The following is a 17,036-nucleotide window of genomic DNA, read 5'->3' as shown; positions in this document are numbered from 1 at the left end:
CACAATCAATGATGCGGCCGCAAACAAAGGACGCATGTATAAATACGTCACGAAATCACATTGAATTTCTGGTTGAATCCGGCGGTAAGGCCTTCATGCATTTTGTCTCAATGATTATTTAAAAACAAATATATTGGTCAAGTTGTGAAGTGGCTAAATCTGCATATTTACCCAAATAGGTGAGGAGGATGACATGGAAGAGACTGCTGGCCCCAGTCAACCCGCCAAAGCTGCCCAAAAAAAAAGGCAGCCACATTTCACAAGCAAGGAGATGGAGGTTTTGATCCAGAAGTGCGTTGACATCCTGCCCCAGGCAGCCAGGAATATGAGCCAAAGCCAGAAGTGGAGAATGTGGGAGGAGGTCGCCGTTGCTGTCAATAGGGTGGGTGATTATGTCCGTCTAGCCCGGGATGTCAAACGGCGGTAAGTAAACACTTTCCCATCCTATAAACAAACCCCATTGTAAAAAAAAGGATAATGGGTCCAATTTCATTCCACAGATGGGCAGACTTCAAATATCGTCTCAAGCAAAAACTTGCCGACAGGGCTAGGCATGCAAGGGGGACAGGTGGGGGTCCCACCCCTGTGTCATTGGAGTTGACAGACTTAGAAGAGCTGGCACAGGGGTGTGTGCAGGCTGTGGAGGTGTTTGGCGTGTCCAACATGGATACGGACATGCCAGACTTTGCGGCTCCTCATGTTGGCCAAGGTAAGTCTTGTGATGTCACCAACTCTGAAATGCTATTGTGCCAATATGTAGATTCTAATGTGAGTCTTTTCGCAATTTTCCTAACAGAGACAGAGGCGGATGAGTCTGCTCCAGAGGGGAGCCTTGGCCGCAGAATTTCTGCTGGCTCTGCAGGGGAGGAACCAGTACATCCGGCTGAGGACCCTGCAGAAGCCAGTCCAGGGCGTGCCCCCTCGCAGGCAGTGGGCCTCCTCACAGAACTCAATTTTAAATCGGATTGCCATACGGAGATTCTGCAGAGGATGGACGCCAGTCTGATACGGGTGGCTGAGGCCCTGGAGCAAAATGCTGCGGCCAACGTGACCATTGGTCAGGCCCTGGCGGAAAATACCAGGGCCAACATCCGCATCGCCGATGCCCTGGAGCAGCTCGTTCGCCAGCACATGGTGGAGCCGACCTCCCTTCCTGCCGGAACATCCGGATCCTACACCTCTGGCACAACATCAGCCAATCCTCCAAATGTGCCTAGCCCTGTGCCTAGTCCAGAGGCCACAACATCTGCCTCTGGACAGGCCAGCCCGATGGCATCCCGGACCCGGTCTGGCGCCCACCCTCACCCAGCCAAACGGGCGAGAAAACGGTGACAGCAATGGCGACTTTTCCCACACTCCTTCTGTGCTTGGCTCATATTCCTTTCTGGTCAAAACTTCCCTCTCCTTTCTTGTGAAATGTTTTTAAATTTTGTATTTACGCTTATGTTAGCAGTTATGGTTTTATTTTTTTTTTTAACAAATATCTTTGCCACAAAAAAAGGCAACAAAATATTAGGGCAATTTGTTTGTGTTTAAACAATAAATTTAAAACAAAAAAATTAGATTGTATTGTGACATTATTGTACAAATGGGTTACATTTAATCCTGGCCCTAAAGGCAAAAACTGACCCTCTTAAAAAAAAAAAAAGGCCTCTTTAAGGAACGTTTAAAAAATCACATAGCGATGCAAATTCCACAGTAAACCAAAAAAAAGGGGAGCTAATTAAAACATGATGACATTATTGTTACAATAGGCCATAACCAACAAATTGTGGCCAAAATAAAACACCAAAAATGTACGCTAATTGATTGTGTAATCATGACATTAGCAGCTCTGATTTCCACCTGCGTACGCTTTTGTGCTATCCCAATAAACTGCTTTCCAAACACATACCAAGCCGGTTTTCAATCCAACACTAATTACTTTACTGACCAGCCGCGATTAATCGCAGCACCATCGTTGAGTCCCGGGACGGAGGAGAAGGCCATCGCCAATGTGGTCGAGTAATCCTGACCCTAAGCTGTGCGAGCATTTTGAAGGGAAAGCGGATGTTCCAGTGACGTATGAGACGGTCCGAACACATTTGACGTTCGCATCTGCTAATGTATGTACGCCCCAAAAACGCCTCGCCACGCCTGCATTTTTTCATCTCCACCCCCGTCAACACCCAAAAACGCCCTGTTCTGTCAATCACATTTGACATGTCACTTCCTGTACGCTATTTTAGGAACGAGAGAAAAAAAACTCGCAATCTGCCGTACGCACATGCGCAGTGTAACACCGACGCATGCGCGGTTAGTCAACATCGGAACGCAACGAGCGTACTGTTGTTAACGTGCGGCTCTGAATGAGGGCCAAAGTTTTCAAATGTCTCCACTTTTTCACATGTGTTTTTGCAGGTGTTGTGAGGGGGTGGTTAACTTCAGCTGCACCCCAATCATTTTAAAAAGATGGCTCCTGTGGTTAGTGTGTATGGCACATTTGACACCATAATCTTATAAGTCAGTATGACAGGAAGCTTGCACCACTGTTTGGATTGGTTGCATGGGTTATAGTTATCGTTCAGTCGGTCACTATATCGATCAGTGTGTATGCAAAAATAATGAACGATAACGACCAACGATGCACGCTCCCGCTGGTCATTGTCGTTCATTGCCCGAACATGCAGGCCAAGCTGACGATATTGTCAGGTTGTTGCATGTTCAGGGATGAGGGAGGGTGCCCAGCACTGAACGATATCGTTCATGATATCATTCAGTGTGTGTGCTCAATCTCATTAACGACATTGAGCACATCCCTGCCGGGGATACACTAGACGATATCGCTCATGGAACGAATTGTCTAGTGCACAGGTTCTCAAACTCGGTCCTCAGGACCCCAATCAGTGCATGTTTTCCATGTCTCCTCACAGAATTGCAAGTGAAATAATTAGATCACCTGTGGAACTTTTAAAATGTGTGAGTGAGTAATGAATACACCTGTGCTCCGGCTGGGTGACCTGAAAACATGAGCTGTGTGGAGTCCTGAGGACCGAGTTTGAGAATCACTGGTCTAGTGTGTACGCACCTTAACTCTATCAGCAGGTCTCATTATTACCACTAACATAATCATATGTTAGACTGGGAAATACTCTAGTATATATGGTTAAATGGTTAAAGAACATAATTATTATTAGATCTCTTCCTGCGATAGTGATGTCTGTGAGAAAGAAATATAGCCAGCAGGTAAAACAAATATGCAAAGCTAAATACTACACATTGATTAGTTTATCCCAATTAGTAATTAATAATTGTAATTAAGTAAAAAATTTAATATTAATACATATTGAAAGCATGTTACAGGTGTGCTTATTACAATTATCTTTGAGTTTTATGTGATAGATGCTGTTATTATTATATGCCCTGGCCATAAAATTATCCTTTTGTAATAAAGCACAGTCATAAATGCTCCCCAAGAGTTACTATTATTAGTTTTTTGATATTTGGAAGCAATATTAATGTTTTTACTGAAAGAGGCTGTAATCCTTTTCAACACACTGGACCCTACCATTTTATTTCAATTCCGCACAAGAGGGTAGACATCCAGACAATACTGTAAGAGCTATTTCACACACTCCGGTTCTGGCTGGCCAGGCAAGAACCGGGCGGTAGCCGGCCGGGGTTTTTCTGGCACTCTGTGCCTTTCACAAGCAGTTTTTTTTTTTTTCCCTATTGGGCATGTGCAGCAGCAGCTGCTGCACAAGCCCGGCCGGCAGAAGCCAGTGTGTGTGAAAGAAAACATTGTTTCCTTTACACTACTGGCGTGCAGGGACTGCACGGCCACGGCACGGCACTGTCCTGCATAGTAGTTTTTTCCGGCTATATCACGACGACCGTGCCGTGACCGTGTCGTGTGAAAGGAGCCTGTTCTTTCCCTGCAGTACTATATTTCACAGCCGGTTAAATACCGGGCGGCTTTTTGCCGCTCGGTCAAAACCGGCATGTGTGAAATAGCTCTAAGAGTGTTACAATGATTGATTTAATCTGAATTTTAAGTAAGATTCCAGACTCTGGGCCTGATTCAGATATAGGGCGTATCCAATAAGCAGCGCTAAAGTAGCGCTGCTAATTGATCACGGCAGGGCTATCATATTAGCCCCAAAGTGCCGCCCGACGCCGGCACTTATCATGGATATTTTTCGGGACTTGATGTGTCCCGAAAAAAAGAATCCACAATAAGTGCCGTTTTTTTCGCTACAAAAAAGGCGAAAACACATAGGTCTGCGAACTTAACGTGGACCCTATGTGTTTTTGTGAGATATATCCTATTATTTTGTTCAAAATAATAGGATAGGGTGGAAAAAAAGACATCTGTGAAAAACAGGGATAATAGGCAAAAAATCCCAGTTTTTCGCCGATCACGGGGATCAATGTTCAGGGCTAATTGGATATCGCCCTAAGACGCTAATGTGTTGCGTGCAAAATCGCAGCAGTAAAAATATGCTAAAAGTTCCAAGGATCACCCGAGCATAAGGACGCCCACTGCAGCCTTCTTACATGCATACAATGTAGCTGACTTGCATAAATATCTGTAACATTGATGCACATCGAGAGGCCATATTGCCCTTGCGGCAGGTCTGACCAGCCACAGACTCGGCAGCTCTCCTGACATGCAGCGCTGTATAGGAGATCGTATGGGCTAATTTATGCACGCCCATGAAACGGCGTTCAGATGGACAGACACACCAGCATTTTTCAGACCACCTCCAAATGCAGACAGCCTGTCACTCACTTTGCAATGGATTTCTCTGTGCATCAGTATTCGCAATGCGATCACTCCGCACACGCAGTATGGTTTGTACGCATGCGCAATGGTAAACAATCGCTCGATCTGTGTACATAATCGCCATTGCGTCCGTCTCTCTGAATCGTGCCTTCGCTAAGGGGTAAATTTACTAAAGCTGCATACACATGTAAAGATTTTCTGTCCAACCATCCAACTAGTTGATTGGTTGGAATGAAAATATGGTATGAAAGCAAATGACAATCAGCAATTTGCTCCCAAATGCCGGAGAATGGACAAAAACTGTTGTTTGAAGAAATTGTTTAGATCAAACATTTAACAAACTTGTCTGACGACCATTTTCATCTGTTTTCTGGCATTTAGGAGCAAATTGCTGAACATCCTTTACTCCCATATGTTACCAGATTTTCATTCCAACCAATCAACTAGTTGGATGGTTGGACAGAAAATCTCTACGTGTGTACCCAGCTTAAGATTCGTGTTGGTCCAAGATTACAAACTCGGGTGAAAATCACGGTTTTTACAAACACAGAAACTTACTATTGTTAAAATCGGGTGTTTTTTTCTTTTAGGGGGGGTGAATTCGGCCGTGTTAGTCTGGCAAATTCGTCCATTTTTTATCACTAGAAATTAATACACCATCTACTCAATTCGGAAGTGCTTAAGTTTTCGTTCACTTCAGCATAACATGGGAATTTACCATTATTCTGATCTATTTTGTTCTATTCGCAGGTTTTTGTAAGCAAATTGGGTAGCAAATAGACCACCTTCTGAGCTGCAAGTTTCCTGAAACATACACAGATCAGTGTAATTTGTGTATGTTTCAGCATGGAAACAGTGTATAAATGGTTACATTGAAAAATTACGTAGGGTCCCCACCCAAAAGTCATAACCAGCCGCTGGCTGTTGACCCAGTCCTGGTTCCTAAAAATACGAGGGAAAAAATTGCGTAGGGGTCCCCCTATATTTAAAACCAGCAGTTGTATTTTACTGTGGAACTACAGGTGCTAGCATGCCTGCCCTTTTGCACTTGTGGAAGTACAAGTGCCAGCAGGAGGTCGGCACCCAAACCCCCGCTGTAAAATAAATAGTTAAATAACCACAACACTCACACACTGTCTAAAATACAACTTTATTACATACACCTACCTCACTCACACATACTTACCTGCTGACAGATGATCTGTCCCCTTCTCCATGTAGAAATCCAATGGGAGTACCTGGAAAAAAAATGCTATACTTACTCACCTCTGTCCTTGCGCTGGTCTCCATAGTATCCCTGAATTGGCAAAAAAAAAACGAGTGACCTGATCCATGCTGGACAAGTATTGGTATGTTTTGTCACATATACCAATACTTCGCGAATGACAGGAGATGATAGGCCTCTACGGGAAATCACACGGCCCGCCAGCCAATCAGAGGCCACTCTACATGTAGCAGCCGCTCTTTGTGTGTTTGTGTGTACAGTGTGTGTATATAATATACACATATATATATGTCTGTATATCAATTCACGTGTGTGCGCATTTATATATGTGCATATATAGCACATATACATACATATCACATGCACATATATATCACACACATAAATAGCATGGTTACTGTACATACATACACATACTTGAGAGGCAGAGGAGAGGATGCTCTCACTGTCCACTGAGTTTGAGAGCAGAGCATATGGCATGACGTGAGGAACTGCTGTGATTGGGCATGTGCAGCTCCCCCTCAATGATAGAGAAACACATCAAGGGTTTACAAGCTGTGTCTACCTCATTTGCAAAATATAGCCCTCCCAATGCCACTGCCTGTATTCAGCCCACCCAAGTATTGACAAACCGTGGTTAAATGTACTGTAGCTTTGAACATTTAGGGTGAAATGTAATAGGGTGCGAGTTCTGAAATGGTGCAAAATTTCTCATATTAAAGGTGCGAGTTGCAAATTCGCATATGTAATAGTCTGCGAGAACATGCAAACTTGTACTAAAATTGTATTTCCACTTCTCGCTTTTGTGCCAAACTCGCATCCAAATGTTTTCAATTAAAAAGAACCAACTCTTCGGATGTAATAGGGTGCAAGTTTTAAACTCGCACAAAACAAGTTAAAAAAATTAAGCGAGATTAGCCTCAGCAGCAGCATGTTTAGCAGATCACTGAGATCTGCATAGGCTTCTGTGTGTTAAAAGAGAATGAAAGTGTTAAAGAAAAAATGACGTGAGACGGTCTCTGTGACCTGATCCTGGTTGTGAAAATTTGGAGTAAACCGTAGGGGTCCCCGTATTTTCATCAACCAGCACCAGGCTCTGTGAGCTGGTCCTAGTTGTGGAAATATGGTGGACAAAATGAGTAAGGGTCCCCCGTATTATCCACAACCAGCACCGTGCTCTAACTAGTGTGACTGTAATGTCACAGCAAAGGGAGACTCTTGACTGGGTCCACCACCAAAAGCATTCCTAACCCCACACTAGTCAGCCCAGGCCAGGGATTCCTCGGGAAGTGGGGACACTCCCCAATAAAGGTCCCTCTCCCCAATAAAAGCACTCCCCCTCGAGCATACCTCCGGGCCTAGGCTGATAGCCCGGGGTTATCCTCTACACCCCTGGGCAGTGACTGTGTAGTCGATTGTGTAAAAAATATAGAAATAATATTGTCCTATACAGCAGGACTCAAGGTCACAGCAAGTCTGCCCTGCTTGCTGGCACTTGGAGAACCACAAGTGCCAGCAAGCCCAGGCATTAAGGAACAGCTGGTACCTATATTCCTCCTGTAAAATAAATATTTAAATAAAGACAATACACACACCTAGGATTGTAATATTTTATTACAAACTCAAACTCACGCACACACAGTAAATACTTACCTTTACTTCCTTGCACCGGTTGGACATCTTCTCCAAGCAGCATCCAGTCTTTGAAAAATAAAAAATAAAAATACCGGAGTCTACCGGACTTAATACTACAGTTTAAGTACACTAAGTACAGTACTACACGAATACAGCTTCAGCCACAATATTTCCCATAGAAATCTATGGGCGGGCCGTTTATTGGCTTAAAGGGCCGAGCCCCCACAGCCAATAAATGCTTCTCTATAGACTTTAATAGTGGGAATGGAGGGTTATTTGCAGTCATTCCCACCATAGAAATTTACCAGTAGACCTGTAAACTAGATTCATAACCCTTGTTAGTAGTTGTGCCCATCTTAGTTAGTAGTATGAATCAACATATCTGAACAAAACCAAAACCATAACATTTGAGGGCGATTTTGGCAAAAACAAAACATGGGTGTCCGTACACATCTCTAGAAAATAGCAGTTAGCCATTACTAACTTCATTATTTTAAAAACAAGTTAAATGTTTTCAAAGGCTGACATTTTTTTAAATACAGTATGAAATAAGTATAAGGATTCACATTCCCTTTCAAAATGATAAATGTCACATTTCGGTTAGTAACAACAGAAACACAGATTAGGAAACACAGACATGTCAATGTCTAAAATTATAGTGTGCACTATTAAAATCTTAAATAAATGGAGTAAACTCTATCAAGCTCAAATAATTTGCAACTGACAAAAAAGAACAATGAGATGCATCCTGCGAGGTCCATTCATAGTCTGTGCACTGAAGTATATAGCATTTTGTAAAAATATTCCAAAAATAATGTGTCTTGAATGTTCAGCAAATTTCTGTATTTTAGCAGAAATCATATAAATATATTTATGCATGAAATTTTAATAAAATACATGGTAGTTTACAGTGGTTGGTTTTCTATTATAGCAAATACTAAATCTTGCCACATATACATTTTATAGATAACATATGTGATTGTTTTATTTAAAGCAGGTGCACAAGTTAATTTTTTGCAGAGTACTCTCCATTCTGTCTTGCAAAGAATCACTGAATAAAGCTAAATATATCTCACACTTAAAGGGGAACGATCACAAACTAAGGAGCCTATTAATCAAAATAGGATTAGGGATTCTCCCCAATCACCCTTCCTTGTAGCCTGTGATAGCCATCCCTGGGTATCACCTACGATAACTTCTCCTGCTGCTATAAATGGTGATAGAAAAAACAGACTCTTTAAACTTGATGTCACGCATTGGGGGCGGGCCAGCCAGCGTCAGAAATGCGTCAGTGCACGAAGCATCTAGAAGATGCTCTGTTCAGTTGTATACACAGCATGGGGCCTTCCTGTAGCATCCTGCTAGCCAGATTCAAGGGCCATGGGGTATTAACGAAGCCGCCCCCACACAGCCATGCACCATGTGCACCGTTCACACACCCCTACTTACGGCCCTGAGGTCCATAATGATAAAGAGAAGACTCCTAAAAGCCTGCTGTGCTGGCTTTTGTGTTATGTCAGCTGCTCTGTTTTAGCCAATTGGAATTTTATTGGTGTGGTTAAGGTTAGATTATTTTTAGTTTTAGTTTTAAGGTTTAGGCCTCTTTTATAAAAAGGATTTTTCAGGGATGTTCATTACACAGTGCTTTATTGTATTTGTTTTCATTGTATTGTTGGTTGTATTGCTTGTTCATGGTTCTAATTTACTACTCTTATTAATCCCTAATTGTCTTGTCGAGTTATCCTGTCTTCTTTCTTGGTTTACTTATTTGTAAATTAGTCAATTGCTTTTATTCCCTCTATTCTTCCCTCTCGGCTTTTCTTTCTCCTGTTCCCTTGTATTCACCTAACCAGAGATGTCTTGTCCTCACTGCCTCGCTTCACTGCTGGCTTTAGTTTCTATAAATGGAGGATGGGTCTGGAGTTGCTGCATGTATCCAGTACCACAGAATGAGGCTATGGCGGAGTCCTGTCTGAGCACTGAATTGCTTGGCACTACTGCAGCGGGCCGTGCAAGCTCCCTACAGGAGGTCCTCCCTGGCTGTTAGTATGGAGACAACTTCAGCACTGTATTTATTTTAAGGTACCCTGCTTGCCAACATGTTGTAAGGGGGTTTTCTACATTTAGGCAGAAAACAAATACTAATGTAGGTTTGAAGCTGGTGGTGGAGCTTGGAAAGCCTAATGTTGGAACAATAAGCTCTCTAGTTCCTGTCAGTTATCTCTGGGGATCATAGCAGGTCAGTGCCGGGATGCGGTCAGAATCCTGACTGCTGGGATTTCGGTGGTCAGAATGCCGTTGACAGAAACCCGACATATATCAGAATACCGGCACCGGCATCCCAACTGCCAAAATCCTGAAGGTAAATACTGGCGTTAGGGGGAGAATTAGGGTAAAGAGTTAGGATTAGGCACTAGGGGGATGGTTATGTTTAGGCTGCAGGGGGGGGTAGGTTTAGGCACTACACAGTTTGTGTTGCCTGGTGATTTTGCTGCTAGGGACCTTTCCCCTTTGCTGATGGGTAGCTGCTGGGCTCCGTAGGCTCGTAGGTCAGACAAGCATGTTTTTAATAGCTCAGCAGCTGCCTCTACCACTGTGGTAAATACAGCTGTTCTGGTGCAAGGCTCTGGGTCAGTCTCTAGCACAGGTCTAGCATTATAGGGAGTTTTTGCATCTGCTTTAGCATAGGTCTACAAATGACCTAGCCACCAGTGGTTTATTTCAGAGTGCCGGCGGTTTAGTCTAAACAATTATTTAACAATTAATATTGCCACTTTAATATAATTAATATATAATATTGCTATATTGCTATCTTAATCAAATTAAACATTATTTCAATAATTTTTCCTCCCAATTATATTAATAAAATAATATGGCCCTAATAAGAGTATACTTGGCCCACCTAGTCTGCCCTTTTCAACCTTTTGGTAACATCAACCCTATGAGGATCACATAGGGTTGAGGTTACCAAAAGGTACAAAAGAGCAGACTAGCAATTTACAGGGTGAAGCACTTTTACATGGTAATTTGATGATCAACACGGGGCCTCTTTCTGTGTGAAGGGGTCAACCCGGGTAGAAATTCTCGGGACTTTGACCCTGGTTTTTACCAAGGTGCAATTTTGACCCAAGTTAAGAAAAAATACCCATGTTGATCAGTAAATTACTGGGTAGAAATGCTTGACCCGGTAATTTGCTTTTCTGTCTGAAAGGGGATTCAGGCTGGGACGGGCAAAATGATCTGGAACTCAAATGGCGGATAAGTGTTTCGGGAGTGCTCACCTTCTAACAGGCTCCATACAGTAGGTCAAACAGCATGCTGTGTGAGCTATCTGGCCCAGAGAAGAAGGCCTATCAAACTGAACAAGGGTTAAGCAATGACTCAGAGCTAGGCTTGTAGCCTGGCGGGCGTATATACCCATTGGCCAGGATGGCACTCGCCAGGGGCGCGGACCAAAGGGGGGGCGCCGCCCGGCAGTGCCACCAGTAGCCAAGGGGTGGACAAGTCCCCCGGCCCCACAAGTGTAGGGCAGACCGCAGTGATAGCAGTCTGCCCTACACAGTTTACAAACACACATCTGCCAACGGCAGCTGTGTGTTAGTAATAGCAGCCAGCTAATGAGAGTCAGACAGACTCTCATTTGCTGATACGTCATCCGCGGAGGGAGCAGGCTGGAGCTCACTAATGAGCTCCTTGTGCCGGCTCCCCCCGCAGCATGTGATGGGAGAGACGTCATACATCATGACGTCTCTCCCATCCAGGAGAAGAGCGGCCAGGACTCAGAGCGGGCAGCTCTTTTTGTTCTTTGTGTGTGTGTTTGTGTGTGTAAGCCTGGCACTACAGGGGGGGGGCACTGAAATAGGGGGTGGCCTCTACTGGGGGCACTTTATGAGGGGCCACTACTGGGGGGCACTGTATAGGAGTGGACACTACTGGGGACAATTTGTGGGGGTGGCCACTACTGGGAGCACTGTATAGGGGTGGCCACTACTGGGGCAATTTAGGGGGTGGGTGACCACTACTGGGGGCACTGTACAGGAGTGGCCAATACTGGGGGCAATTTAGGAGCGCTGGCCACTACTGGGGGCACTGTATAAGGGGGACTACTACTGGGGGCACTGTATAGAGGGGGACTACTACTGGGGTCTACTACTGGGGGGCACTGTATGGGGGGACTACTACTGGGGGCAATGTATAGTGGGGGACTACTACTGTGGTCTACTACTGGGGGGCACTGTATGGGGGGACTACTACTGGGGCCACTGTTAAGGGGGGGCTACTACTGGGGGCACTGTATAGGGGGGGCTACTACTGGGGGCAAGGCAGCATAGGGGGGATTACTGCTGGGGGATTACTATTGGGGGCACTGCATAGGGGGGGCGCCAGTCCATTACATTGTCAGGGGCGCTTGGATCACTAGATACACCCCTGTAGCCTGGAACAAAACTCCTTGTGATTATCTGTTCTTTTAGAACATAAGCTTGAGCATTGAGGTTTATATGGTTTAAAGATTATCTTCTATTTTAACAATTATTGCTACTTTACAAGTGTTTTATCTGCTTTATATTTTACTATGATGTCATGAAATTTTGATGATATTGTTAGATCTATAGGTTTGCTACATTTCAGTAATAAATACCTATTGATTTATACTGAAACAATCAATGACTGAGAAATTAACCTTTTTGCACCATATAAGGTTCAAGTTTTAAAATTTTATTTTTTTTATAACAGTGCCTGAACACACAACACAGTGCCCCTAGTAAAAGGGTGGCATCCTAATGACGTTATATTTTTTTAACACACAAGTTTTAATTTTTTTAGCAGGGCCTGAACACACAACACACTGCCTCACAGCACTCCTACGGCATTATTTATTACACATTGACCCTTTAAGTTAAACACAGTACTCCTGTCCTAATGGCATTTTTTTTAAATGACAAAATGCCCCAATGCTCCAGTCCACTCCTCCTAATGGCATTTTTTAGTGCCTCACAATGCTGCAGCCCACTGTCCACAGTGCCTCAACACATTCAGTGCCCCTTTAACACAGTCCTCCGAATAGTTTTTGTTTGTTTTGTTTGTTTTATGACAAAGTGTATTGTGACAGAACACCTTTCTTCTATTAGTGAACTCCAGTAGGGAGGGCTTGGTCCAATATAATAATATGCTACATCAGGGCCGGCTCCAGGGGTCGGAGCACCCTGTGCTAGCTCTCAACAGTGCACTGTGCACGACCGGAAATGAGGACGTGTCCTAATTATCATAGGCCACGCCCCTACGTGATGATATTTGGAGGCGTGTCTGCATGGCACGCCTCCAAAGAATAACAGGCTGGGAGGAGCCTCACTAGCTGGGCTTCCCCCAGTGCTCCATCACTGAATGGATGCCGCGCGCATGCGCACAGCATCCATTCAGACTCCGGGGTCCGGCACCACCTCCCGATTTGACCACCCACGGGCCACTTCGGCCCACGAGTGGAACAGCGGGACAGTACTGAAAATCGATGAAATAGGGATGTTGGGGAGGGGTGCGCCCCTGTTCGACAACACTAATTTATGCATGCCCAGAAAACAGTTTAAAAGGTCCTGACATGCCTGTATTTCTCTAGCCACCCCCCATTACTTCCCCCAACACTGACTACCTGTCATTCACTTTGCAAATTAATCCTCTGTGCAAACGTAATCGTAATACAATTGCTGCACGCATGCAGTGCAGCTTATACACATGCGCCATGGCTAATAATCGCACAAGCTGCGTAAACATTGGCATTGGTATGAATCAGGCCCAGTATCTGTTTTTAAATTTTTTTATTTCAAACAGAACAGTGCAATTCAAGCCAAATTGTCACAGCACGGGGACACCCCCTGATTGGTTGCACCCTTTGATAATAGTAAATGCCTACAGTAATTGAATAATGTTACTACGTTGCTGTTTAAAATAATTGTCAATTAACCTGAAGTCTCACTGTTATTTCAATCTTAAATCATATTCTTTCCATAATCTTTTTTCTTCAATATCTGGGTAATTTGTCAGGGTGAGAAAAACAAGTCTTTAAATCTCTGGGAGTTTTGCCAGGCAAAATAGCTTTTACATGAGTTTTCCCCCCTATTTTACTATACAGCTCCCACACAGACCAGGTGCCAGTGTGTATTTTAACAGAGGACTTCATTATTATTTTGATCATATAGATATCGTTAAATCTTTTCAAAAGGGGTAAAATTTCAGATAATTACTGTATAACTCAGATTTTCCATGCCTAGTACAACTTTTATTACATATAATACATTGCTTTATCATTCTGGCTCTTGTTTCCTTTCAGCCATGTCTTTCTAATATCAGGGTGACTACTTTGTGTCTAATGACCAATATACAAAGCAAAGCTGCTCTCTGGATATAACTGTATTCAAAGCAGGAACAGAGCAAATGGTCATAATCCAGATCAACAAAAATATACATCCCTGGCTAGTGATATCAATACATAGCTGAAAGCAAATAATCAAGACAGAAAAACTACTAGGACTTGCAGAAATCAAAATATATCTATTTCCATCCGAATGTTTAATGTATTATACCAGAATCCAACACATACAAGAGTATTTTGAGGCATATCCAGAATTGATGTATTCATAAAGTGCCTGCTGTTAAAATAAGATAAGCAAAGGCAAAACAGCAGATATTATACATATATATTTATTTTTGTATGTGTGTATGTATACATAATAGTGAGGTAAAGTGGAAAGAGATACAGTACAACCAATCCTTCATTACCTGCAACGGGGCCGCTTGCAATATAGTCTGGTTGGATGTGTAGTACGGCCTACCGGACAATGTCACGAGTGGCCGCGGGAGTGCGCATATTGGCCGTACACACTGAGAGATGCGGCCGATATGTCGTTCCGATTCGGCCGGAAACAACTTATTGTGCAGACATCGTCTCAATGTGTACCCAGCTTGACTGCCACGAAAAATGACAGTTATGAGCTGATTGGTTGCTAATTTATCACTCTCCACTTAATCTCTCTCCAAGCTTTGACACATCTCCCCCTGAGTGTGTGTGTATATATAAAATTATAAAAGAGGGTACTTTGCCATGTTCTGATGTCATCCAGAACAGGACTCACTCCCTAGGACAAGGGTCAGACTGTGTGAAACCTTTCCTGAAGGAGACAGCATGATCCTTAACACACAGCTGCACTACATGGGAATGATTGCTCTGGAGTGCGTGATGGATAAAAGTATTGTGGGATCTGGTGGGCGGGGCTTCAGACGCTGACTAGCAGCCATACGATAGTTAGGGCTGGTGGAGCATAGCTAGTGTCAGGTTGCCATCTCATGTATCTAAATGTGCTGTTATAACATTTGAGTAAAGAAGCCATCTGAGTGAGAAAAGTGGTGTGGTAAGTCATTAATTTGTAAGCATATTCCTACAAAAAAAGGCCACGCCCCCTACGTGACATTTTATATATATATATATATATATATATTCTAAAAGACTAATAGAAGGGGCGCCAATAGTGCATTATCTACAGATTTTATTTGAACATATAAAACAGACATATGTCTTAGATGACGTACCAAATAGAGCGGTCAAGCCACCGCAAATGTACAGCACATGAAAAAAACCTCCGTCTCCGGGAACAAACGGGTTAACTCGTCGGAGGACTCGTAACACGGAACAACGAAGTCCTGAGTGACGAAACGCGTAGGGCGTGGCCTAGAGTTGCTCCGTGTTACGAGTCCTCTGACGAGTGAACCTGTTTGTTCCCGGAGACGGAGGTTTTTTTCATGTGCTGTACATTTGTGGTGGCTTGACCGCTCTATTTGGTATGTCATCTAAGACATATGTTTGTTTTATATGTTCAAATAAAAACTGGAGATAATGCACTATTGGCGCCCCTTCTATTTGTCTTTTAGAATTTGATTACCTGTGTTGTGGATACGGGGACCTTTTGAAAGGGAGATACGCCGGCCCAATACACGAGGCAGTGCATACAGACCCCTGTTTTAAGGATTCACTTATTGGGACTATTTTCCATTGCTACAGACTTGCGCTCTGACTGTTTGTGTATATATATATATATATATATATATACACACACACACACATTATATATATATATATATATATATATATGGTTTTTTTTTTTTACATAAAGTTCCATTAGCTCCATCCATTACATCAGCTGTAGGGGTACTTGGAGGTACAAGGTTGGACATCACATTCATATTGTATATAATGTATTTCACGGCAATTTTCATTTGCCTTGACATATTGTATATTTATCTGTGTGAAAATGGTGGCTGTTATCACAACTGTTCAGTCTCTTACCAGTTGCCAAAGGCCTCTCTTGGTCCAGCTTTTCCAAACATTGTTGTTTGTATTGAGCCCATTTCTTCAGCATGTCCTCCAGCACAATCCCGCTGACCTAGAAGATGACAGGAGTGTTTACACTTAATTAATGAGCCAGGTCTTAGTCAAGCCAAGCCAAACTGCATGTTCTCAGTGTGGAAGTCATTTATTCAGATGTGAATAAGTGGCTTAGTTTGCTCCTGATATGCAGCTGGGAATATGAGAACTGAACACGACACAGTCTAAACTGTTCAAGAAGAGGATAGATGCTTACGTGCTATACAGCCACACAGTCCAAGATTGGAAAGAATATTTTTGATCATTTATGAACTTAACAATTTGGGGGAATGTTCTTTTCTGCTTTACAATGCTTGTCCATTTGGCTATTTTGGCGATTTGCATCCCCAGCTAAACCACAGTACAAGCCTCACTTTAACGTTTCTACATATGCTTAGGTATATTCAATTACTTACACTATTTTACTTTGCTCTACAAAATTGTTCAATAGAGCTTCATTAATGTTTTAATGAAGTTTAGAAATGAAAGCTTGTTTTCATCTCTAGAATGCCCATATGAATGTACCTGGACAATGTCCCTAAATGATGTGTGTCAAGAGTGTAGTGGCAGGAACAGAGGATTTAAATGCCCACACAGGTGCCTGGGAAAAAACATCGCCCTTCCTTCAGTTCATGACCAATTCCAATTACTCCAGCCTATCGGATCTATTTATTAAAGACCAAAAATGCTAAATTGTTTGCTATTAATCAAGGAGTACTCTCTGCAGCTATTGGCAAATATTGTTTTATGTTAGCCATTTCCTGCAACAAGTTCCCCATGCAATGCACGGGGAAGGTAGCTATCATATATTTAACAAGGACAGCAGTGGTACAAATTAGGGGTGAGCAGGTTCGGTTTTACTTGGATTTACTCTGATCTTTTTATTGGCTATCGCCTATCATGTGTTTTGGATAGCCAATATAATCAATCCGAATTTGCGGTAAAGTGGCGATAAGAACCGAGTAAATCCGAGTAAAACCGAGCCTGCACATGCCTAGTAC

At 43.1% G+C, this 17,036-nt stretch overlaps 1 protein-coding gene across 3 annotated transcripts in view; it reads right to left on the bottom strand.

Moving 5' to 3' along the window:
• The window catches only part of GLP2R (glucagon like peptide 2 receptor), a 471,983-nt gene that overhangs the window by 107,897 nt on the left and 347,050 nt on the right, over positions 1–17,036 (bottom strand). For all 3 annotated transcript variants that reach the window (XM_088482732.1, XM_088482733.1, XM_088482731.1), the window contains exon 2: positions 15,958–16,054. In XM_088482732.1, the coding sequence (XP_088338858.1) occupies positions 15,958–16,054 (97 nt within the window). The remainder of the gene's footprint in view (positions 1–15,957; positions 16,055–17,036) is intronic.

Source organism: Taudactylus pleione, unplaced genomic scaffold (assembly GCF_031769625.1).
Source record: "Taudactylus pleione unplaced genomic scaffold, aTauple2 ptg000290l, whole genome shotgun sequence".
In the NCBI taxonomy this organism is placed as follows: domain Eukaryota; kingdom Metazoa; phylum Chordata; class Amphibia; order Anura; family Myobatrachidae; genus Taudactylus; species Taudactylus pleione.
Note: the sequence above shows the minus strand (reverse complement) of the source record. Positions and strands in the feature narration are given on the sequence as shown.